The sequence below is a fragment of the Triticum urartu genome, chromosome 3A (genome assembly GCF_056163025.1).
Source record: "Triticum urartu cultivar PI428250 chromosome 3A, HENAU_Tu73, whole genome shotgun sequence".
In the NCBI taxonomy this organism is placed as follows: Eukaryota; Viridiplantae; Streptophyta; class Magnoliopsida; order Poales; family Poaceae; genus Triticum; species Triticum urartu.
Genome location: NC_141875.1, coordinates 216,424,362 through 216,448,558, shown reverse-complemented (window position 1 = coordinate 216,448,558; position 24,197 = coordinate 216,424,362). Strand labels below are relative to the sequence as shown.

At 43.1% G+C, this 24,197-nt stretch overlaps 2 protein-coding genes across 4 annotated transcripts; one reads left to right on the top strand and one right to left on the bottom strand.

Annotated features, from left to right (window-relative positions):
• The first annotated feature begins 2,426 nt into the window (after nucleotides 1-2,426).
• On the top strand, nucleotides 2,427-7,449 carry LOC125543736 (uncharacterized). Of its 3 annotated transcripts, none has more exons than XM_048707199.2 (8): nucleotides 2,427-2,849; nucleotides 3,210-3,384; nucleotides 3,570-3,755; nucleotides 5,848-5,928; nucleotides 6,009-6,172; nucleotides 6,263-6,386; nucleotides 6,807-6,922; nucleotides 7,034-7,449. In XM_048707199.2, exons 1-8 carry the CDS (start codon nucleotides 2,647-2,649, stop codon nucleotides 7,125-7,127), a joined length of 1,143 nt encoding a protein of 380 aa, XP_048563156.1. In that variant the 5' UTR covers nucleotides 2,427-2,646; the 3' UTR covers nucleotides 7,128-7,449. The 3 variants fall into 3 exon arrangements, with proteins under 3 accessions (XP_048563156.1, XP_048563153.1, XP_048563154.1); XM_048707196.2 differs by having other exon boundaries at nucleotides 2,432-2,849; nucleotides 6,263-6,399; XM_048707197.2 differs by having other exon boundaries at nucleotides 2,435-2,849; nucleotides 3,576-3,755; nucleotides 6,263-6,399.
• Nucleotides 7,450-7,558: 109 nt separating this feature from the next.
• Nucleotides 7,559-10,554, bottom strand: LOC125543737 (Holliday junction resolvase MOC1, chloroplastic). The gene is made up of 6 exons (XM_048707200.2): nucleotides 10,083-10,554; nucleotides 9,905-10,010; nucleotides 9,692-9,744; nucleotides 9,121-9,252; nucleotides 8,365-8,437; nucleotides 7,559-8,035 (listed from the first exon to the last, which is right to left on the bottom strand). Exons 1-6 carry the CDS (start codon nucleotides 10,482-10,484, stop codon nucleotides 7,908-7,910), a joined length of 894 nt encoding a protein of 297 aa, XP_048563157.1. The 5' UTR covers nucleotides 10,485-10,554; the 3' UTR covers nucleotides 7,559-7,907.
• Nucleotides 10,555-24,197: the final 13,643 nt, after the last annotated feature.

The window sequence follows — 24,197 nt, the reverse complement described above, 5'->3', positions numbered from 1 at the left end:
AGGGTTGGAAACCCTAGGGGTGGGGGCGCCCCACTTTGCTTGGGGGGCACTCCACCCCCTTGGCCGCCGCCCCCCTTGGAGATTCAATCTCCTAGGGCCGGCGCCCCCCTAGGGGTCCTATATATAGTGGGGGAGAGGGAGGGCAGCCGCACCCTAGCCCTTGGCGCCTCCCTCTCCCTCCCGTGACACTCCTCCCTCTCCCTGAGCTTGGCGAAGCCCTGCCGAGATCACCGTTGCTTCCACCACCACGCCGTCGTGCTGCTGGATCTTCATCAACTTCTCCTTCCCCCTTGCTGGATCAAGTTGGAGGAGACGTCTTCCCAACCGTACGTGTGTTGAACGTGGAGGTGCCGTCCGTTCGGCGCTAGGTCATCGGTGATTTGGATCACGACGAGTACGACTCCATCAACCCTGTTCTCTTGAACGCTTCCGTCTCCCTCGTTGCACTCCCCTCTCCCTCGTTGCTAGATGACTCCATAGATTGATCTTGGTGATGCGTAGAATTTTTTTAAAATTCTGCTACGTTCCCCAACACTTTCCAGAAAGGTGAAGCACCAACAGAAGGGCAAGTAAAGATGTTAGGGGACTAGGTGTCATACTTAGTATCTATTATGCTTTTCCAGATCTTACCCTCATCTCTATTATATCTGCTGACCCAAGAAGCAAGCAAACATAAGTTCATATCAGAGAGATCAGTAATCCCTAACCCTCCATACATCTTTTTCATAGTAAGAGACCCCCAACTAGCAAGGTGATATTTGTGATGACCTTCATAGTCATCCCAAAAACAATGTGCCAGTTGAGAGTTAATAAGCTTAATAGCCCACTTGGGGAATTTAATATACCCCATAAGATAAGAAGGGATGCTGGCTAGGCAAGCTTGCACCAGAATCAACCTCTTACCAAAGGATAGCAGCCTCCCCCTCTAGCCAGCTGCTCTTTCAATAATAGAGTCAACCAAAGGCTGGAGGTCCTCTCTTCTAATTTTAGAGTAGTGGAGGGGAGCACCCAGATATTTAATGGGGAAAGAACTTAGCTTACAACCCAAAGACTGAGCAAAACTAGTAGCCTCATCCCTATCAATATTAATAGGAACCAGGTCACATTTATGAAAGTTGATCCTCATTCCAGAAAGTTGCTCAAAACAAGAAAGGAGCCAATTTAAATTCCTAGCATGCTCTAAATTCTTATCTAAAAACAGGAGGGTATCATCAGCATATTGCATATTTATGACCCCAGCTGGGTTAGAAGGAGGAAAAACCCCAGCAATCATGTTCTGATTAGCAGCTTTGGCTAGTATTCTAGTGAACACATCAGCAGCAAGATTAAAAAGCAAGGGTGAGGCAGGATCACCCTGCCTCACACCTTTACCTGCAATAAAAGACTCACTATTGGTGTCATTTATTCTGACCCCAACAGACCCATTGTGAAGCAGAGAGCCTAATTTGTACATCCATTTAGGGCCAAAACCTCTCCTTCTAAGAATGTCCAAAAGGATCTCTCTATTCACCATGTCATAAGCTTTTTCATAATCTAACTTAAAACAAAATCCCTGGAGATGGTTGCTAGCTACAGCATGCACCACCTCATGGGCTGAAACAATACTCTCCAATATAAACCTGCCTTTAATAAAAAGCAGTTTGATTAGGAGAGATTAAATCATTGCAAACTGGGCCTAGCTTATTAGCAGCACATTTTGCAAAGATCTTGAAACTACAGTTAATCATGGTAAGGGGTCTGAACCTGTCCAAGGAAACAACATTTGGTTCCTTTGGGACAAGGGTCAGAAGGGAGAAGTTGAGCCTGTACAAATCTAGCTCCCCCTTCTCCCAATCTCTAGAAAGTGCAAACAAATCACTTTTAATGAGATCCCAAAAATGCTGATAAAATAAAAAAGGGAAACCATCAGGTCCAGGAGCACCTTCAGCATATGAGTCAAAAACTGCATTCTTAATTTCTTCCTCGGTAAAAGGGTTTTCCAAGAACTCAATATGATCAGCAGTAGCCATGCTAGACTGATCACGCCGCACAAGATCTAGGCCAATTAGCAGTGATGTAGGCACGCAGCGACAACACCATTGCTAGTGGCTGACTGAGTGGTACCGTGACATTACCACATTGCCCGTGAACGAGAATTGAGAAGGAAAATGTATATTTTACTGCATTTATGTATATTGTAAATTTGTAATCTAGATTTTGCGTTATATTTTTAGTATGCTTTTAAGTTTGTCCTTGTCCCACTTTAATTTTTCTCTCTAAAGAAAATCCCTCAAGAAAAGGGTCAACAATTACGGAACAGACCCCGCAAAATAAAAGATTACGGAATAGGCACTCCTTAACGAGGGCTGGTTCACGCCGTTGGGGGTTAGCCAGATCGGGATGCCACGACGGCCTGCCCACGAGGCGTGTGCAGGGTCCGGACGCAACTTCTTGCCGGGCCACCATTTTCTTCCTGACTCTTCACTTCTTCAGTTTGTGTGTTCTCTTCATTCTTCACGGCTTCGCCCTCAGACCTCGCTGCTTCTTCTACCCGGAGAAGCTTCTAGAAACACCATCTCCGATCCATCAGCCCAGCCAGGCCTACCTGCTGGTGGAGGTCGACACGGCGTGCTGTTCCGTGCCGCTTCCTTAGCGGTCGCGCGAAGGATGCTGGCGTCCAGGGTCTGGTCTAGGTCCGCACCGCAGTCCTCGCGCGCTTTGGCTTCCGCAGCGGCCTCGGCGGCGAGGTCCCTTCTACTGAGGTCCGGCATGCAGCTCTCCCGGGCTCCTCCCGGTCTCGCAGAGCGGCCCTGCGCCCGGATAGCTGAGGCTGATGCGCCGCCGCTGTGCTCTTCTTCAGGCCATTCACGGTGAGCGTGGTTTGGTCTTCATATGCAATTGAACGTATGTGCATTCACTTTGAAGCTGAAATTTGTTCATTCATGCGTGCACCGACCGGGATTCAGATTTCAGAACTTTGAGCTGGAAGAATCTGAATATAATCTGATAATGCCATCGAAGGAATTCAGTTTGAACCTCATTTGTTAAACATCAGCGTGTATGACATTTTGAGAATTCTGATTCGCTGAATCATAGATTAATTCACCGTCTCCAGGGAATGATGATTACTGAATTTCCTACTTCCATCATGCAAAGATTTGTTACCCAATAATTCGGCCCCCCTTTCTTTCGTAATTACTTACTCGGGCTAAATTTCTATGTTGTCATAGAGGAGAACATGCCTGCAGAAGACGCACATATCAAAGACATCCAGTGTCTAATCGAGCCACGCCTGTCGGAGGGAACCGTCATGTTCTTTATGCAAGTTATCTTTCACAGAACCAACAGAACTACAGATCTTTTTCGGCTTCGTCCGACCAAGAGAGGATAGAAGCTGCAAACAGGGTGTGTAATTGTATTTATACCCGTATCTGTTAGCTTTGCCATCCTGGATAAATTCTGAGATCATCTCAATGTGTGTTACTAGCATGCCTCTATGAATAAACTTGGCGTCTTCATCCCAGGAATTGCAATCATTATTACGATCCGAAGTTCTCCTTTACATTAACTGGAGTTAACATTTTTTTTAGTTCCAGATAATACATGGTCTGCCAAGGTGTGTGAAAATTGTAGAAGTTGGGCCTCGAGATGGACTGCAGAACGAAAAAAATACAGTGCCAACACCTGTAAAGATTGAGCTCATAAAGAGATTGGCAACCTCTGGATTATCAGTTGTTGAGGCAACAAGTTTTGTCTCCCCAAAATGGGTGCCACAGGTAAAATTCTTAATATTTTTCCCCGTAAGCAGGTGACTAAGATTACCAATTTGATTCTTATGCATATGTGACGGGAGTTGTGTAAATCTGAAGATCTCTGTTACCCAGTTTTATTTCCTTTGATATCTATATGATTTCCATGTTCTGACAGAACTTTGCCATCTATTCATTTATCTCTATCTCTACTTCTCTACTCCTATAAAAGACTCAGTTGGTGATGATTGTGTGTCTGCCATCCGTCATTTCTGACCATCAGATCTGCATCTAACGACTGTGATGTAAGCTGTGGCATTTTTTGCAGCAAGACCCCACTTCTCTGCTCCAATTTGCAGAAACCCCTTAGGGCTAATTTGGTTGTTAGGGATGAAACACCCAGGGAAATAAGCGCCTAGGTGGAGTTTCCCATGGCACAAGGGATCCATGGGAGAGATCGTCCCAGGTGGGAAAACGTACCTTCTGCTATTTGGACACCACAGGGAAGGAGCACGGTCGTTGCCCCCAGCGCCATCACCTCTCTGTCGCGAAACCAGAGCGAGCGAGGGTTTCTTTCCCGATCTCGTGACTAGAGGAAATCCCTCCCAGGGAAGGGCCGTGGAAAGGGCCAGGGTCCCTCCCCATCTGGACAACCAAATGGCCCGGTCAGCTCCCCGAGGTCAATTTCGGCCCGCGGTTTCTTCGGCCGGGGAAAGGGCCGGGATCCCCTCGGGATCCCTTGCATCCAAATTAGCCCTTAGTATCTTGAAACCAACCACATCCCTCCCCCACCTCATCAAAAAAGCCACGAGGAATATATTTTAAGTGAAACCTAATACGAGTATAATTTTAGTGATATACATACCAAAATTAGATTGTTTTTCTTTCAAGTTTGTGAACATGTATTATTCTACTTTGGATCCGTTGCAACGCATGGGCACATTGCTAGTATAAAATAAATTTGCTGCTTGTTACGTTGACAAAGACTGCAGAATTATGGAACAACGGTAGTTTATAGTCCCATTGCTCATTACCATGATACTCTTGTGTCCATAATTCCACATATTACAATACAGTAGCTTTCAACACCGGCATAAATTGCATCATTCACTGAAGTCATTTGCACTCTACGGGAATGAGAACATAACCATACTCTTAATTGGAGCTTCACCACCATGAAACTTTTTAGGTTTTAAAATATGACATATGGTGTTTAGCCCGGGAACCTGCAGAGCCCAACAAGGGTTGTGTTATTGTTTAAATGTTAGAGTGGAGTGTCGCATGGGCCATGACCCATGAGTGGTATAGTGGATTGCCGAACCTCTCGATCTTCTCATTGGAGATTCATAACAAAGTTTCCTCCTACTTCGAATGAAGAATGGTTCTGACGCAAATGTTGGATTTCTCCAAATTGTTTACCTCTGTATTTATATTGCAATCTAGATATTGGCAGTGTGGTCTGGGTGAAGTTGATTGTCCGACATGGAGGGAAATGGAACAAATACGGTGCACAAGCTCTAAACCTGTGAATAAGTATAGTTCTGAACTGTTATTGACATTTGAAAATTGGTTTTTTTACTGCGTATTCAAATGATCCTTGCTATTAAGATTCAGACACAGTGTTGATACATTGCCCAGTGCCACAAATAACATTTTCTTATTGAAACAAGAACTGAAATGTGTCTCTGGATAACATTATGCCAGACTTGAGTCACCATCCTTAATTGTTTCCGGCAGGAATACTACCTAGCAATGAAGCAAGGAAATAAAATTTGTACAGGAGTGCCTATTGCCTAATACTATGATGTCATCTTAGTCCAAATAAATAGCATTCTGTTGTAGTCTAACTGAAAACTTATCATGTGACGAAAAAAAAATGTTTGCGAAATCTTGTGGTCTTGAATGCATGTGGCTTGCCTGCTTCTTAAGTCTTCTGCTAGCTCAGCTCACCCTACTTTATCAAAGTATACTTTCCGTTTTGCTTGTCCGTTAGTTCATTTGTCCGTTTTGCTCACCCTACTTTAGATCACTAAGTAGTGATCTAAACGCTCTTATATTTCTTTACAGAGGGAGTATTTGACATCCCATTGCTGAATGATACGATATTGAATAATTGTAGCTAGCTGATGCGAGGGATGTTATGGAAGTGGTTCGGAATATTACGGGTGTAAGCTTTCCTGTATTGACCCCAAACCTCAAGGTAAATCATTTTTAATCAGGTGGGTTTTATATTTGTTAGCTTACCCCATTTAATAACCAGTCCTGTTCATTTATCATCAGGGATTTGAAGCAGCAGCTGCAGCAGGTGCCAAAGAAGTTGCAATATTTGCGTCAGCTTCTGAAGCATTTTCAAAGTCAAACATAAACTGTTCAATTAAAGAGAGCCTTGTTCGCTATAATGATGTTGCTCTTGCAGCAAAAAAGCGAGAAATTCCTGTACGAGGGTAAGTTATTTTATTTTCCAGCCTTTTGAACTCCAGTTTTCCAGTGTGACATGTGTTAATATTGTGTTGCTCTATTATGCAACAATGTAGGTATGTTTCTTGTGTGGTTGGATGCCCAGTAGAAGGATCAGTACCACCTTCAAATGTAGCTTATGTTGCCAAAGAGCTTTATGACATGGGCTGCTACGAGGTTTCGCTTGGTGATACGATTGGAGTAGGTACCCCAGGTGATCTTGCATTATTTGCTACCCACAATTTTTAAGTATGCCATAGCTAGATTTTGCTTGCTACTATTGGGCTTCAGTTTGTTACATCCATTAGGCAAAGGATATTATCTGGCACGTGCCAGTTTGACACCAAGGTCCTCACTGTCATCCTGGAGCCTTGGCATATTTGGCATGATTTGTTTCTCATGTTGCCTTCAAACAAATGTTGAATTTTCTTGTCTTCAAATAATGGAAGAAAACTGTTCCTAGTTGTATACCAGTGTCGTTTGGGAAAACATTGATTACCCATCACCAGGTTCAGTAAATTTTAACTCCTCTTAATGTCAGATTGTGTTTAATTATCTAGATAAACCCACCTTCGCTTCATGAAAATTTCAATTAACATGTAGCTTCTTTGATATATTCAGGCACAGTTGTACCAATGCTTGAGGCAGTTATGTCCGTCGTTCCCGTGGAAAAGCTTGCTGTCCATTTCCACGACACCTACGGGCAGTCTCTTTCAAACATCCTCGTCTCTCTCCAGGTAATCATCTACTGAGATACTGAACAAACCATCACGCAAAAAACAAAATGGTGATTCAGATCTTATCATCTGACACTTGTATGTGATCAACCATGTTCTTTGCTCGACCAGATGGGTATTAGTGTCGTGGACTCCTCCGTTGCGGGCCTTGGTGGCTGCCCATATGCAAAGGGCGCATCAGGGAATGTTGCTACCGAGGACGTAGTGTACATGCTGAATGGGTTGGGGATCAAGACAGGCGTCGATCTAAGCAAGGTGATCTCAGCCGGCGAGTTCATCTGCAAGCATCTGGGGCGCCAGTCTGGGTCCAAGGCAGCTACTGCCTTGAGCAAGGTTACCGCGAGCGTCTCAAAGCTATGAGGCTGCTCTTAGTGCTGTTACTCTGTAACATCTTAATGTTGTGCCCGTTTATCGTATGTCGTGATCCCCTGTTGCAGAAGATACATGTACAGTACCAATACAGAAAGTACGTAAATGAATAAATGGTGCATTTGATGTTTTGCCACAAAAAAGGACATTTGAAGCCACTTTCATTTCTCCTGGATAATTCAGCTGTTAAACCTGTTGTACACTATGTAACACACACATGCATATGACGTGTGCAACTAAATATAAGTTTCCAAGAGACAAAAAGGGTAGATGGCCATACTTTCAAAGATGTGCAAAATTGATCACATCAATTAAATCAGTACAATTGTCTCACTTCTCAGCCGCCAAAAGTTAACAATATTCATGGTCAATGTACACTAGCTTGTTAAACTCTACGGTAGATCAATAATGCCTCCGTTAAGTGAGTTAAGAACTTAAGATCTCTCTCGAGTTACTATGTATTACATCTGTACCAAAATAGAAGACGTTTTTGTACTTCAATTTGAACTGCAAAAACGTCTTATATTTTGATATGGAGGTAGTACATGATAGGGCTCCTGTGAATAACCAAATTATTTACAGCAATTGTCAATACCAACTAATAATTACTGACGATTCAATCAGGCATCCCTGTCAATGCCAAGTTGGTTTCTTGCTTCAGCACTCTTTGTGTTTTGCTGAACTTCTCTGATGGTAGCACGAGTCCTTTTCCATAGGCCGCTAACAGAAGAGCCTCTGCTCGCCCTGCATCAGTGTCAAAACATCAATGAACTGAAGAAAACGCGTTATCATCTACTCATTTTCCAGCGGTCATTCAATTAAATAGATTAAGCTAACTATACTAGCCAAAACATATTTAGCTGGTCTGTGAGGAATATGTGTAATTAGTTTGTTTGCTCAGTGCACCTTGAAAGCAAGACAAGAAATACACAGAGAGCACATCATGTGTACATCATGTTTATTCATACGCATATGTCAGTGTCTACAATTGATCAGCTCGAACTAGAATGTTGTGACAAAATAATTCATTTACTGACTTATTGTTGTGACTTGGAAAATTGTAAGATGCGTACCGTGATGTTTCTTCAACTTGAGGGACAGAGCCTTATCCGGGAACAAGATTGTTGCAGCTCGTCTGCTATCGTCCTGACAGACGTAGAAGGGTCATAAGATAACTATTATGATGCGGTGCTAATTAAGAAACATGTAATGAAATTGGTGTCATGTTAAGTCTACAATTAGTAGAACAACACACAAGATCTAGCAACAAACATTCAGATGAGGAGAGAGAAATGCTCACTAAAATGAAATAACATCTATGCATTACCACAGTAGCAATCAATTGGTTGAACTCAGATTTGATTCATTACTGCCATCAGCTTAGAACATAGCACCCCAACCTAATCCAATGATATCTAAAGCCCAACCCAGATTTCTTCACTCTAAACCATTCAAAAAATTGAAACAATTCAGTTGTGAACTTATATTGAGAGGTCTCCTGGGTTGCAATGATCGGCGCACATGACCACGAACCCACCGACACGGTTTCAAGAACTCACCACACTGGCCCTGTTTCAAGGACTCAATACTTACCCTGTTATCTATTTTTTTACTACACAACCTTAATTACATCAATGAAAATAGCAAAGATTGGGCATCTTTATTGAAATGCCATAATTAAGCTTGTTAAGTTCTTACCAATAAACAGAAAAAATTTCTACCAGTTTTCTGTAAATGAGAAGGCATATAAGGATGTTTGTGGCTCGGGCGGTTTGCTTTATATATAAAGCGGGGCGAAAGCCTTTTTCGGTATAAGAAGAGTAACAAACCTTAGGTGATGCACTTCGAGTTAGCCCAAAGTACGATTTCCATGTCTGTGATGCAACCGGTACAACAGAAAACTCAGATGCCACTAGAGCAGCAATCCACAAGCCATACGAAAAACCTGTACTCCACCATCCCTAAATATACATCATAAAACAGAAGGCAAGAAGTCACTAACAGAACCTACATTATGCCACATGTTTCACATGAAATTTAAACAGTCATATGGTGTGAACTAGATTCTATCAAGTTCAAATTGCGAACTGAGTTTGAACTAGATCACACTGCTTAGAGTACAACTCTAGCCTCAACTTGTGTGTGGAACATCTTCAGAGGCACATGATCTCAAGAAGCACACAATGTCAGTTCTATTACCACCAATCTACTGCAAAATGTTATGCACCGAGACAGTAATAAGTTGCAAGTGAGCAATGTAATCCTCAACTATTCTTATTATAGGGACTATCCAATGGCATGACTTCTCTAAGTATTGATGCATAAAACATAAGTTCATTGTAATGCTTATGCAAATGTTTCCATTGACTGGCAAAAATATGAGGAAAGCAAGAGACCGACCAGCTTTCCATCAGTTGGAAATGGACTTGACTTTTCAATAAATGCTGTAGTTCCTGCAAGAAAACAAAGACACCACAATATCAGAGTCAGACACCAGCAACGGTTACTGAACATAACTAACTGCCTTGTGCTCAACACACAAGGAAGGCTTAAGTCCTCCAATACCCCAGATAGGAGTGTACAACTACACTCTCGTGTGCGGTGTGCCCATACCTGGAGGCGCATCAAGGCCACGGAGAAGCTGTATGATGGACCTGGTGTCTAGGCGCTTCCGGGTGAGCTCCGACACCATTATGTTCACGAACGGGTTATCGAACACCTACAGGACGTGAAAACGTGAATGAATGCTTAAGCACACCTGTCCACGCGAAATGCGAGTTTCGGGCCGCACCTGAGAGGAGCCGTCGGGTGAGAGAACGGCGATGGCGCCGCGAGTGTCTGGATCGATCCCAATCGCCCAGCCGGTGGGGGCGGGGGCGGCGGCGGCGTCGCTGCCGTCGGCGGGGAGCAGGGAGAGGGAGGCGAGCCAGGGGTCCACAGCCCCCGCGTCCGCCAGGAGCTTGGCCTTGGCCCTGGAGCGGGACTTCGCGGGCAGCGCCGCAGCAGGAGGGAGCAAGACACGTCGGTGGCAGCGGCGTGAGCGGAAGGGCGGGGAGAAGAAGGCCGCGGCGGCGTCCCAACGGAGGGTGGAGCGGCGGAGGGCGGTGGAGCGGAGGGCGTTCATGGGGTGGACGGCGTGATGCGTAGCTGGCGCAGCGGCGGCCGATGCAGCACCGGCAGCTGCTGCTGCCATAGTTCGAAGCAACAGGAGGCGGAATGGGAGGGGAGGGTTTTTGTTGTTCCGCTCGGGGGATAACGCGTCCGTACGGACGGGCCGAGACGAGACCAGCTACTACTGGTATTTTCAGAGTCTTTTTTTGCAGGAAATTATGAGAGCTTTATTCGAACAAAAGGGTTCGCTGAGCAATCAGCCCGAAGGATACCGATCAGGAAGCTAGGAGTCTCCAGCGCTGGACCATTGGCTGACCGCAATACATGTTGAATTATAAAGAAATCAAAAATATTGGCTAGCTCTCCTTTTTCCGAAAAATAGATGCCACTACTGAACGAGAGTTGTGACGAGTGTTTTATAGGTTCACCACTTCCATGCAATCGGTCTCAGTGACCACTTTGTTGAATCCTCGAAGTGCTGCAAAAATAACTCCTCCTTGAACAGAAGCTGCTTCCGCTATCAACGGATTTGTAACATCAGGCAATGGCTTACTCCAGGCTCCCATAAATGAGTTGTGGGACCTGGCGATACCCCTTGCACCATCCAGACCCCATCTCTGTCAATAGTTATATCAGTATTTATCTTGACAATATCATGTTCGGGCGGGCGCCACCCATGACCCGACAGCACCAACGCATGTTGTCGAGGTATGTCCAAAAGAGCCAGAACTTCTCTTGTCAATCCTACAGACTTTATCGGGTCAATCTTCTCCTTATCATGGGTCCATCGATTCCGGGAATGCTATATGGACCACATCACCATAATGATAGTGGCTCGTTTTTCTTTTGAAAACATGTGATCACAAGAAATGTCTCTCGCCCAAGTGTTTGGGTGAAGGCGTCGTAATTTTATGTCCATCAACATAGGTGCCTCCTCCCAAAAACACTCAGCATGCGAATAATGAATAAGAGCATGCTCTAAATCCTCATCCGTCGCTTGACAAATTTTGCAAGTACTATCCTCTCTGATATGCCTCTATCTTAGAGTGCATTCATCCGGTATTATGCCTCGCAAGACACGCCACCAAAACACTCTAACTTTGGGGACAACTTTTAGAGGCCATATGGTTTTCCACAATTGTTGATCATCGACTGAAGTTTCTGAAGCCTGCCCTTCATTTAGAGTTGCACGCTCTTTGCGATTCACTAGAGCTCGGTACGCAGTTTTAACAGTGTAGTTACCAGATTTCTCATATGCCCATGCCATGAAGTCCGGACCCCCTCCTTGCCGAAGAGGAATATTTAAGATGGCCTCGGCATCAGGCAAGATAAAAGTATCACGGACTAATTCTTGACGCCATGTTCAGTTTGTCTGATTGATGAGATCACTGACATGCTCCATCGTGGTAGTGGCCGGTTTCAGCAATGGTGTGATAGATAAAGTGGAGGGTATCCATTTGTCCATCCACACGTTAATGCTTGTCCCATCCCCAATCCTCTGAATAATGCCTAGCTGCAGCACATCTCTCCCAGCAACGATAGCTCTCCAAGTTGCTGAAACTGTTTGAGGTATTGTTGCTTGCATAAAATCACAATGTGGAAAATATCTTCCCTTCATAACTCTGACACGTAGAGAATTCAGATTTGTCATGGATCGTCAATCATGCTTTCCCAATAGAACTAGATTGAAAAGATGTAGGTCCCGGAAGCCCATTCCACCTCTGCATTTTGGTGATGCCAATTTCTCCCAAGAAATCGATTGAAGGGCTCTCTTCAATCAGAGTCAGCACCTGTATTTTTTTGACCGCATGTATCCGCATCTGTATTTTTAACACAGTACAGACGCAAGCACTCATACATACGTGCATACACCCACCCTTATGAATACACACATGTACATAAATAATACGAGTACCAAGACTTGAACTCTGGTGGGCTGGTGATACCACTGTCCCTCTAAGCATCCAACCACAGATTGACCATATAAGTCATGTATTTTTGCGCCTCAAAAAAAGTTATGTATTTTCTTTTACATACAAAGATCGTATTGAAGTGTCATCTGAATTGGAGGATGATTATGTTACGTGCCAGTGACTTCAAGAATCAAAGCTGTAAGAAACCGCTTGCAACAATCCAGACCGAGTGGTCGGGACGATGCTTTCCCATCCAACGCGGTCTTATATAGGTCTGCTCGGTGGTTTGGACGCCATTTTACGCCTTACCGCTGGCACACAAGCGTCTGACAACCTTGACCAACCCAAACCCCTCTTCCTTACCCCGCGCCCTTTCCTGCCCGAAAACAGCTGCCCACATTTATGTCATTCTAGAGCGGGCGCTTCGCGTTGACGTCAGCCTAGAGCGGGCGCTCCGCATTGACGTCAGCCTAGAGCGGGCGTGACCTCTCGCTGGCGCCGACATTGAAGCGGCTCGCGGACGGAGGGTGCCGTGTCCCCAATGTCATTCTTGTTCAATGCCGGAGAGACGTTTACTGGACGGGACTGGACTGATATCTACCACGCCCGTCCAATGCTCGTCCCTCCATCTGCCACCATTAAACAGGCTCACCGACCGAGATACCAACTCTGACGCCCGTGCATTGACGCACCCAGATGCTTGGCCTCGCCGGCATACACTATTTAAAGGCAGTCACACCCGACTCACACCACACCACAACCCATCTGCTCCACATCTTTCTCCTGTGCACCACATCTATCATGACCGCGAGTGGAAATGCTTGGTGGGAGAGCCTCCCGATGGAGCAGAAGCACCAGGTGACCGCCCTTGCGGCCGCGTGGCAGAGCCACGGCGAGTAGAGACTGGCTCCGACAACGACTCTATGTCGTAGCCCACGTCGGTGCATGCCAGCTTGACAACGGAGTAGTCACAGGCGCACTTCAATGCCGCCATGGCAGAGTAGTAGCTTGTGCCCTGATACATCCATTTTGCATCATGTTTTCCTACTGTTATTTATAATGTTTTATGCATAATAATACTTTATGGAGTAATTCTAATGCCTTTTCTCTCATAATGGGCGTGCGCTGATGTCTTGTGGGGCCCATAGGTGGCCTCCGGTGCCCATCTTCAGCTATATGATGGCTTTTGACCTAGAAAAAATGAAGAGAAGACTTTCGGGACGAAGCGCCGCCATCTCGAGGCGAAACCTGGCAGGAGCACTTTTGCTCTCCAGCGGAGCGATTCCGCCGGGGATACTTCCCTTTGGGAGGGGGAAATCGAAGTCATGGACATCACCAACGGTCCTCTCATCGTGGGAGGACCAATCTTCATCAACATCTTCACCAGCACCATCTCATCTCAAACCCTAGTTCATCTCTTGTATTCAATCTTTATCTCAAAACCTCAGATTTATACCTATGGGTTGCTAGTAGTGTTGATTACATCTTGTGGTTGATGCTAGTTGGTTTACTTGGTGGAAGATTAAATGTTTAGATCCTCAAGCATATTCAATACCCCTATGATCTTGAACATAATTATGATTTGTGAGTAGTTACTTTTGTTCTTGAGGACATGGGAAAAGTCTTGTTATAAGTAATCATGTGATGATGGTATTCGTTTGATATTTTGATGATACGTATGTTGTTGCTTCCTTTAGTGGTATCATGTGAACGTCGACTATATAACACTTCACCATACTTGGGCCTAAGGGAAGGAATTGCGGAGTAATAAGTGGATGATGGGTTGCTAGAGTGACAGAAGCTTAAACCCTAGTTTATGCGTTATTCCGTAAGAGGCTGGTTTGGATCCATATTTCATGCTGTGGTTAGATTTATCTTAATTCTTCTTTTGTATTTGCGGATGCTTGCAAGAGGGGGTAATCATAAGTGGGTTGCTTGTTCCAGTAAAAATAGCACCCAAGCACCGGTCCACCCACATATCAAATTATCAAAGTAGCAAACGTGAATCAACTAAACATGATGAACGTGACTAGACGACAGTTCCCATGTGTCCTCAAGAACATTTTGATTTATATAAGAGAACTTGTTGGCTTGTCCTTTGCTATAAAAAGGATCGGGCTACCTTTTTGCCCCTTTGTTACTATTGTTACTTGTTACGAATTATCTTGCTATAAAACTATCTATCACTGCTACTTTCAACACTTGCAGAGAATACCTTACTAAAAACCGCTTATCATTTCCTTCATCTCCTCGTTGGGTTCGGCACTCTTAATTATCGAAAGGACTACGCTTGATCCCCTATACTTGTGTGTCATCATGGATGCAATTTGAGACAGAACCGCGGCGGGTGTGTCGTACTCGTGCAGATGTCGGACATCCGCGTCCACGGGGTGCCGGACTATCATTGCCGGCCAAAACCGACGAACGAACAAATGATGCGAGGCATCTCGTCATCGTGGCCATAGATGGGGCAGACTGCCTTAACAACCATGAGGATCTTCCCATGGTCATCTGATATTATACAATTCAAGAGGATATGATGATCCAATCATGTGTTTTCTCTACTCCTACATTTTGAGAATCCCGCTAATCAAAGAGGCCCTTATATGTCTCTTCGTTTTTGGGCAGGACAAGTCATCACCACAAATAGAATCATTTATCATGATGAAATAATCTTTGAATTGTATGGATTTTGCTTCATGCAAACATCTCTTACCCCGTCCCTCGATATAGTTCTTTTTTACATGTTTAATCTACTTTAAAACTTGGTATTATGTAAGGGCATCTATAACACAACAAATTCCCTAACCAACTACATCTTTGGGTTAGGCAGAACGAATGCTTGCAATGTGAGAGTGATGGTAAGGGGCGGGTTCTCTCCCTACTAAAGAACAATAAGAAATAAACATATCATGGACGAAAAGCAATGCTAGGTTGGGACAGAGGTACATGGCAACTATCTGGTTTTAGGAATAAATTGGAACAAAGAGTATAGTCTTGTTTTGTTTCTCTGGACAAATTAATAGCTCTGCTTCCAAGGGTGAGCCATATTTACTGAGGTACATAAAGGTTTCATGAACACTTGACTCGAAAAAAATCCAAGTAACTTAATTTGCCATATTATTAGGGATCCTTTGGTTCAAAGGAAAAGTGGAGGAAAGTTGTAGAAATAGGAAAATTTCCTATGGTGATACTATTCATGCCTTTAGTTCAAAGGAATGGGGCAAAGGAATAGTGAAGGAAAATTTCCTTTGATCCTAGTGAAGGAAATATGCCCTAGAGGCAATAATAAAGTTGTTATTTATATTTCCTTATATCATGATAAATGTTTATTATTCATGCTAGAATTGTATTAACCGGAAACTTAGTACATGTGTGAATACATAGACAAAGAGAGTGTCACTAGTATGCCTCTACTTGACTAGCTAGTTGAATCAATGATGGTTATGTTTTCCTAACCATAGACATGAGTTGTCATTTGATTAACGGGAGAAAATGATGTGATTGACTTGACCCATCCGTTAGCTTAGCACGATGATCGTTTAGTTTGTTGCTATTGCTTTCTCCATAACTTATACATGTTCCTATGACTATGAGATCATGCAACTCCCGAATACCGGAGGAACACTTAGTGTGCTATCAAACGTCACAACATAATTGGGTGACTATAAAGATGCTCTACATGTGTCTACAATGGTGTTTGTTGAGTTGCCATAGATCGAGATTAGGATTTGTCACTCCGAGTATCAGAGAGGTATCTCTGGGCCCTCTCGGTAATGCACATCACTATAAGCCTTGCAAGCAATGTGACTAATGAGTTAGTTACGGGATGATGCATTATGGAACGAGTAAAGAGACTTGCCGGTAACGAGATTGAACTAGGTATTGAGATACCGACGATCGAATCTCGGGCAAGTAACATACTGATGACAAAGGGAACAACGTATATCGTTATGTGGTTTGACCGATAAAGATCTTCGTAGAATATGTGGGAGCCAATATGAACATCCAGGTTCCACTATTGGTTATTGACCGGAGACGTGTCTCGGTCATGTCTACATAGTCTCGAACCCGTAGGGTCCGCACGCTTAACGTTCGGTGACGATCGGTATTATGAGTTTATGTGTTTTGATGTACGGAAGGTAGTTCGGAGTCCTGGATATGATCACGGACATGATGGGGAGTCTCGAAATGGTCGAGACGTAAAGATTGATATATTGGAAGCCTATGTTTGGACATCGGAATGGTTCCAGGTGAGTTCGGGCATATACCGGAGTACCGGGGGGTTACCGGAACCACCCGGGGAGTATATGGGCCCTAATGGGCTTTAGTGGAGAGAAAGAGAGAGGCAGCTAGGGCAGGCCGCACGCCCCCTCCCCCCTCTGGTCCGAATTGGACTAGGAATGGGGGGGGGGGCGGTGCCCCCCTTTCCTTCCTTCCTCTCCCCCTTCCTTCTCTCCTAGTCCAACTAGGGAAGGGGGGATCCTACTCCCAGTGGGAGTATGACTCCTCCAGGACGCGCCATAGAGGTCGGCCCTCCCCCCTCCTCCACTCCTTTATATACGGGGGAGGGGGCACCCCATCGACACACAAGTTGATCATTGATCTCTTTGCCGTGTTCGGTGCCCCCCTCCACCATAATCTACCTCGGTCATATCGTTGCAGTGCTTAGGCGAAGCCCTGCGCTGGTAGCTTCATCATCACCGTCATCACGCCGTCATGCTGATGAAGCTCTCCCTCAACACTCGGCTGGATCAAGAGTTCGTGGGATGTCGCTGAGCCGAACGTGTGCAGATCACGGAGGTGTCGTACTTTCGGTGCTAGGATCGGTTAGATCGTGAAGACGTTCGACTACATCAACCACGTAGTCATAACGCTTCCGCTTACGGTCTACGAGGGTACATGGACAACACTCTTCTCTCTCGTTGCTATGCATCACCATAATAGATCTTGCGTGTGCGTAGGAATTTTTTTTTGAAATTACTGTGTTCCCCAACAGTGGCATCCGAGCCAGGTCTATGCGTAGATGTTATATGCACGAGTAGAACACAAAGGAGTTGTGGGCATGGGCATATACATATTGCTTACCATCACTAGTTGTTTCTTGATTCGGCAGTATTGTTGGATGAAGTGGCCCAGACCGACATTACGCGTACGCTTACGCGAGACTGGTTCTCCCGACGTGCTTCGCACATAGGTGGCTGGTGGGTGTCAGTTTCTCCAACTTTAGTTGAATCGGATTCAATAAACATGGTTCTTTCTGAAGATCAAAAAGCAATCACTATACCACGTTGTGGTTTTTGATGCATAGGTAAGAACGGCTCTTGCTCAGCCCGTAGCAGCCACGTAAAACTTGCAACAACAAAGTAGAGGACATCTAACTTGTTTTTGCAGGGCATGTTGTGACGTGATATGATCAAGACATGATGCTAAATTTTATTATATGAGATGATCATGTTTTGTAACACAGTTATCGGCAACTGGCAGGAGCCATATGGTTGTCGCTTTATTGTATGAAATGCAATCGCCATGTAATTGCTTTACTTTATCACTAAGCGGTAGCGATAGACGTAGAAGCAATAGTTGGCAAGACGACAACGATACTTCGATGGAGATCAAGGTGTCAATCCGGTGACGATGGTGAGCATTATGGTGCTTTGGAGATGGAGATCAAAGGCACAAGATGATTATGGCCATATCATATCACTTTATATTGATTGCATGTGATGTTTATCCTTTATGCATCTTATTTTGCTTAGTTCGGCGGTAGCATTATAAGATGATCTCTCACTAAATTTCAAGGTATAAGTGTTCTCCCTGAGTATGCACCGTTGCTACAGTTCGTCGTGCCGAGACACCACATGATGATCGGGTGTGATAAGCTCTATGTTCACATACAACGGGTGCAAGCCAGTTTTGCACACGCAGAATACTCGGGTTAAACTTGACGAGCCTAGCATATACAGATATGGCCTCGGAACGCTGAGACCGAAAGGTCGAGCATGAATCATATAGTAGATATGATCAACATAGTGATGTTCACCAATGAAAACTACTCCATCTCACGTGATGATCAGACATGGTTTAGTTGATATGGATCACATGATCACTTAGATGATTAGAGAGATGTCTATCTAAGTGGGAGTTCTTAAGTAATTTGATTAATTGAACTTTAATATATCATGAACTTAGTACCTGATAGTATGTTGCATATCTATGTTGTTGTAGATAGATGGCTAATACGTCTCCATCGTATCTACTTTTCCAAACACTTTTGCCCTTGTTTTGGACTCTAACTTGCATGATTTGAATGGAACTAACCCGGACTGACGCTGTTTTCAGCAGAATTGCCATGGTGTTATTTATGTGCAGAAACAAAAGTTCTTGGAATGACCTGAAACTTCATGGAGATTATTTTTGGAAATAATAAAAAATACTGGTAAAAGATCAAGACCAGGGGGCCCACACCCTAGCCACGAGGGTGGGGGCGCGCCTGCCCCCTGGGCATGCCCCTACTTCGTGGGCCCCTGGAGCTCCTCCGACCACAATTCCAACTCTATATATTCGTGTTCGTAGAGAAAAAAAATCATAGAGAAGGATTCATTGCGTTTTACGATACGGAGCCGCCGCCAAGCCCTAAACTCTCTCGGGAGGGCTGATCCGGAGTCCGTTCGGGGCTCCGGAGAGGGGAATCCGTCGCCATCGTCATCATCAACCATCCTCCATCACCAATTTCATGATGCTCACCGCCATGCGTGAGTAATTCCATCGTAGGATTGCTGGACGGTGATGGGTTGGATGAGATTTATCATGTAATCGAGTTAGTTTTGTTAGGGTTTGATCCCTAATATCCACTATGTTCTGAGATTGATGTTGCTATGACTTTGCTATGCTTAATGCTTGTCACTAGGGCCCGAGTGCCATGATTTCAGATCTGAACCTATTATGTTTTCATGAATATATGTGAGTTCTTGTATGTTACCCTAGGTTATGACTGTTACATGATGAACCACATCCGGCATAATTCTCCATCACTGATCCATTGCCTACGAGCTTTCCATATATTGTTCTTCGCTTATTTACTTTTCCGTTGCTATTGTTACAATCACTACAAAATACCAAAAACATTACTTTTGCTATCGTTACCTTTTTCTACCATTACCACTACTATCATATTACTTTGCTACTAAATACCTTGCTACAGATATTAAGTTTCCAGGTGTGGTTGAATTGACAACTCAGCTGCTAATACTTGAGAATATTCTTTGGCTCCCCTTGTGTCAAATCAATAAATTTGGGTTGAATACTCTACCCTCGAAAACTGTTGCGATCCCCTATACTTGTGGGTTATCAAGACTATTTTCTGGCTCCGTTGCCGGGGAGCACAGCTCTATTCTTTGAGTCACTTGGGATTTATATCTGCTTATCATTATGAAGAACTTGAAAGATCCAAGAACCAAGATTTATCCCTCAACTACGAGGGGGGTAAGGAACTGCCATCTAGCTCTGCACTTGATTCACCTTCTGTTTTGAGTAAGCTTGCGACACCTAAACCCGCTTCTGCTATTAATTCTGATATGTCGCATATTATTGACGATGCCACTTCTGCTATGCATGATACTTATGATGAAACTACTTCTATGCCTGATACTACTATGCCACTCGGTGAATTTCTTGATGAACAACTCTCTAGGGCTAGAGAGAATGAAATTATTGAAACTGATAATACTGATGAAAGTGATTATGAAGGCTCACCTAATAAATATGAATTATCTGTTGTGCCTGAGGGCTATGTTATGGATGAAGAAACTAAAAGAGACTTTCTTGCTTGCAATGATAGAAGTGATCTTAAGAAATTATTAGCTAAGCTTAAACAAAAAACTCCGAATGCTAGAATGAAATATGATCCTGCTTATGCTACTTCACCTATCTTTGTTACTGATAAAGATTATGAATTCTCTATTGAATCTGATCCTTTTTATGGCTATGAATCTGAAACTGTTGTGGCACATCTTACTAAATTAAATGATATAGCCACCTTGTTCACTAATGAAGAGAGAACTCGCTTCTTTTATATCCTTAAAATATTTTCGTTCTCATTAAAGGGTGATGCTAAGATATGGTTTAATCTGATCCTTTTTATGGCTATGAATCTGAAACTATTGTGGCACATCTTACTAAATTAAATTATATAGCCACCTTGTTCACTAATGATGAGAGAACTGCTTCTTTTATATCCTTAAAATATTTCCGTTCTCATTAAAGGGTGGTGCTAAGATATGGTTTAATTCTCTTGATCCTGGTTGTGTGCGTAGTCCCCAGGATATGATTTATTACTTCTCTGCTAAATATTTCCCTGCTCATAAGAAACAAGCTACCTTAAGGGATATATATAATTTTGTGCAAATTGAAGAAGAGAGTCTCCCACAAGCTTGGGGAGGCTTCTCCAATTACTTAATGCTTTTCCTGATCATCCTCTTAAGAAAAATGAAATACTTGATATCTTTTATAATGGACTAACCGATGCTTCCAGAGATTACCTGGATAGTTGTGCTTATTCTGTTTTCAGGGAAAGAACACCGGATGAAGCTGAAATTTTATTGAAAAATATGTTGACAAATGAAAATAATTGGACACTTCCTGAGCCAGCCCCTGAGCCTATTCCTAAACCAACTCCGAAGAAAAGGGGTGTTTTATTTCTTAGTCCTGAAGATATGCAAGAGGCAAAGAAATCCATGAAATAAAAGGGTATTAAAGCTGAAGATGTTAAGAATTTTTACCTCCAATTGAAGAAATACATGGTCTTAATTTACAGCCTATTGAAGAAATACATGGTCTTTATAACCCGACACAGGTAGTAAAGGTAAATTCTCTCTATAGATATGATAAAGCTGAAATCCCATTCATCAAGTTTGCTAGCCCATGCTTAGATGAGTTTGATAAATTTATGGTTAAGCAAGAAGATTTCAATGCTTATTTTGGTAGAGAATTAAAATGCAGTGCTGATATGCTTGAACACTTGGGTGATTATATGGCTAATGTCAAAGGTGAACTTAAAATTATTAGTAAGCATGCTTCTATGGTTACCACTCAAGTAGAACAAGTACTTAAAGCTCAAACTGATTTTCTCAATGAATTGAATAGTAAGAATAAGGACTATGCTGTTAGAGTGGCTACTAGAACTGGTAAAATGACTTAGGAACCTTTGTATCCTGAAGGCCACCCTAAGAGAATGGAGCAAGATTCTCAGAGAAATAATATAGATGCACCTAGTCCTTCTAAAAGGAAGAAAAGAAAAATGATAGGACTTTGCATGCTTCTAGTGAACCTATTGCTGAAACACTTGAGAATCCAAATGATATTTCTATTTCTGATGCTCAAACACAATGGTAATGAACCTGAAACTAGTGATAATGTTAATGATAATGTTCATGATGATGCTCAACCTAGCAATGATAATGATATAGAAATTGAACCTGCTGTTGATCTTGATAACCCACAATCGAAGAATCAACGTTATGATAAGAGAGACTTTGTTGCTAGGAAACATGGTAAAGAAAGAGAACCATGGGTTCAAAAACCCATGCCTTTTCCTCCCAAACCATCCAAGAAAAAGGATGATGAGGATATTGAGCGCTTTGCTGAAATGATTAGACCTATCTTTTTGCGTATGCGATTAACTGATATGCTCAAAATGAATCCTTATGCTAAGTACATGAAAGAAATTGTTACTAATAAAGGAAAGATACCGGAAGCTAAAATTTCCACCATGCTTTCTAATTACACTTTTAAGGGTGGAATACTGAAGAAGTTAGGAGATCCAGGAGTACCCACTATACCATGCTCCATTAAAAGAAATTATGTTAAAACTGCTTTATGTGATCTTGGAGCCGGTGTTAGTGTTATGCCTCCTTCTTTATATCGTAGACTTGATTTGAATAAGTTGACACTGACTGAAATATCTTTGCAAATGGCTGATAAATCAACTGCTATACCTGTCGGTATTTGTGAGGATGTGCCTGTTGTGGTTGCAAACGTTACTATTTTAACAGACTTTGTTATTCTTGATATTCTCGAGGACGATAGTATGTCTATTATTCTTGGAAGACCCTTTTTGAATACTGCAGGAGCTGTTATTGATTGCACCAAAGGCAATGTCACTTTTCATGTTAATGGTAATGAGCATACGGTACACTTTCCGAGAAAACAACCTCAAGTTCATAGTATTAATTCTATTGGAAAAGTTCCATCAATTATTTTTGGAGGTTTTGAATTTCCTCTTCCTACTGTCAAGAAGAAATATGATATTCTAATTATTAGGGATGTGCATATCCCCGTTGAGGTAACATAGTGTTATTCGAAATTTCTCCGGTTCCATGTTATTCGGAATGAGTTTGTTAACAAGACTTGATCAACCTTGCTAATGGATTCCTTTTGATGATCATGAGATGGATGAAGTTAGAAAGCACAACCTTCTGTGCCCTCCTTTTACTTTCTGTTATTTATATTAAGTAAAGTAAAAATAGTATTTTCTGTCTGTTATCTGAATTATACGTGCAATATAAAATACCCCGAAAATAAAAGTTCTCCAAATGCCCTGAAATTTAAATATGATTTTTCTGGAATATTTGAGAATATTTGGCACTGACAACACAGCAGGGGGGCATCCACCTGGCCACGAGGGTGGAGGGCGCGCCCACCCCCCTGGGCGCGCCCCCTGCCTCGTGGGCCCACGGTGGCCCTCCTCCACTTATTCCTGCACCCACACACTCCTTCTTCCTCCCACAAACACCATTATCCAGCTCAAGCACGAGTTCTAGCCCCTTTGCTGCGATTTTCGATCTCCTTGCTCAAGGCACCTCTCACAAAACTACTTTGTGGATTTGTTCCTTGGTATGTGACTCCTCCAATGGTCCAATTAGTTTTTATTCTAGTTCTTTATTCATTGCATATTTTTGCTGCTTAGGTGACCCTGTTCTTGAGCTTGTATGTCAAATGTATATGGTTCCAAGTAGTTTTGATGCATGATATAGGCTCTAAGCACTTGTAGGAGTAGTTGCTATCAATTTTGTTGAGTTTGGTTCACTTTTATTTTGAAGTTACTAAAAATTTCAGAACTTTTTAGAAAATAATGAAGAGATTTTGAGGGGCTCATCGAGCCGAAGCTCGAAGGAAAAGCAAAGTGAAGAAGCAAAGAGGCCCAAATACAATTTGCCTCGCACCGCAGAGGTTCGGCTGTGTGAATGGCCTTCCGATGATTTCTTGAGAGCAGCCGGGATTTATGATGATTTTTATGAATTGGATAAGAATGCAGGCCTCACCGACTTCCTCCGCGACCAACGCGAACAGTATCTCTTACTCACCAATACTTTTGTGCAAAACTTCTACTATTATCCTAAGGAATCACCTCCTTTAGTAGAGTTTCATTTATATGATGTGGTTAAGAAGATGTCACTATATGAATTTTGCAGGGTTTGCAAAATACCTTTCGAGGGTAGCTTAGAGGAACCACATCGTACAGATGTGGACGGGTTTATTGACACTACTAACGTAGGGGAAACTAGGAAGGTTTCCGATGCAAGAATCACTAGCATACATTTTCCTGTTTTACGCTACTTTGCAATATTTGCTAGTCGTTGCTTAATTGGTCACGGAAACTGTGGAAACCTTAGTGTTCCTGATATTTTTATTTTGTTCCATGGTTTATTCTGTGATGACTCTGTTAGTATGGGCGGTATTATTGCTAAACGGTTAAGTCTGAACCATACAAAGGGCCCCATCTTTGGAGGTATCTATGCTTCACGCCTTGCTGCATACTATAACATACCTATTAGGCACTATGAAAAAGAAGAAAAATTGCTGCCTACTATTTATTTAGATTA

Bases quoted from the DNA above. Each gene is read 5' to 3' on its own strand.
- LOC125543736 (XM_048707196.2), top strand. From the start codon at position 2,647: ATGCTGGCGTCCAGGGTCTGGTCTAGGTCCGCACCGCAGTCCTCGCGC. The intron at 3,756-5,847 runs GTAAAATTCTTA...GAATAATTGTAG, and splicing joins CCCCAAAATGGGTGCCACAG to CTAGCTGATGCGAGGGATGT. The intron at 6,400-6,806 runs GTGATCTTGCAT...TGATATATTCAG, and splicing joins GATTGGAGTAGGTACCCCAG to GCACAGTTGTACCAATGCTT.
- LOC125543737 (XM_048707200.2), bottom strand. From the start codon at position 10,484: ATGGCAGCAGCAGCTGCCGGTGCTGCATCGGCCGCCGCTGCGCCAGCT. The intron at 9,745-9,904 runs GTATGGGCACAC...GTTTTCTTGCAG, and splicing joins TGGCCTTGATGCGCCTCCAG to GAACTACAGCATTTATTGAA. The intron at 8,036-8,364 runs GTACGCATCTTA...ACACTGATGCAG, and splicing joins CAAGTTGAAGAAACATCACG to GGCGAGCAGAGGCTCTTCTG.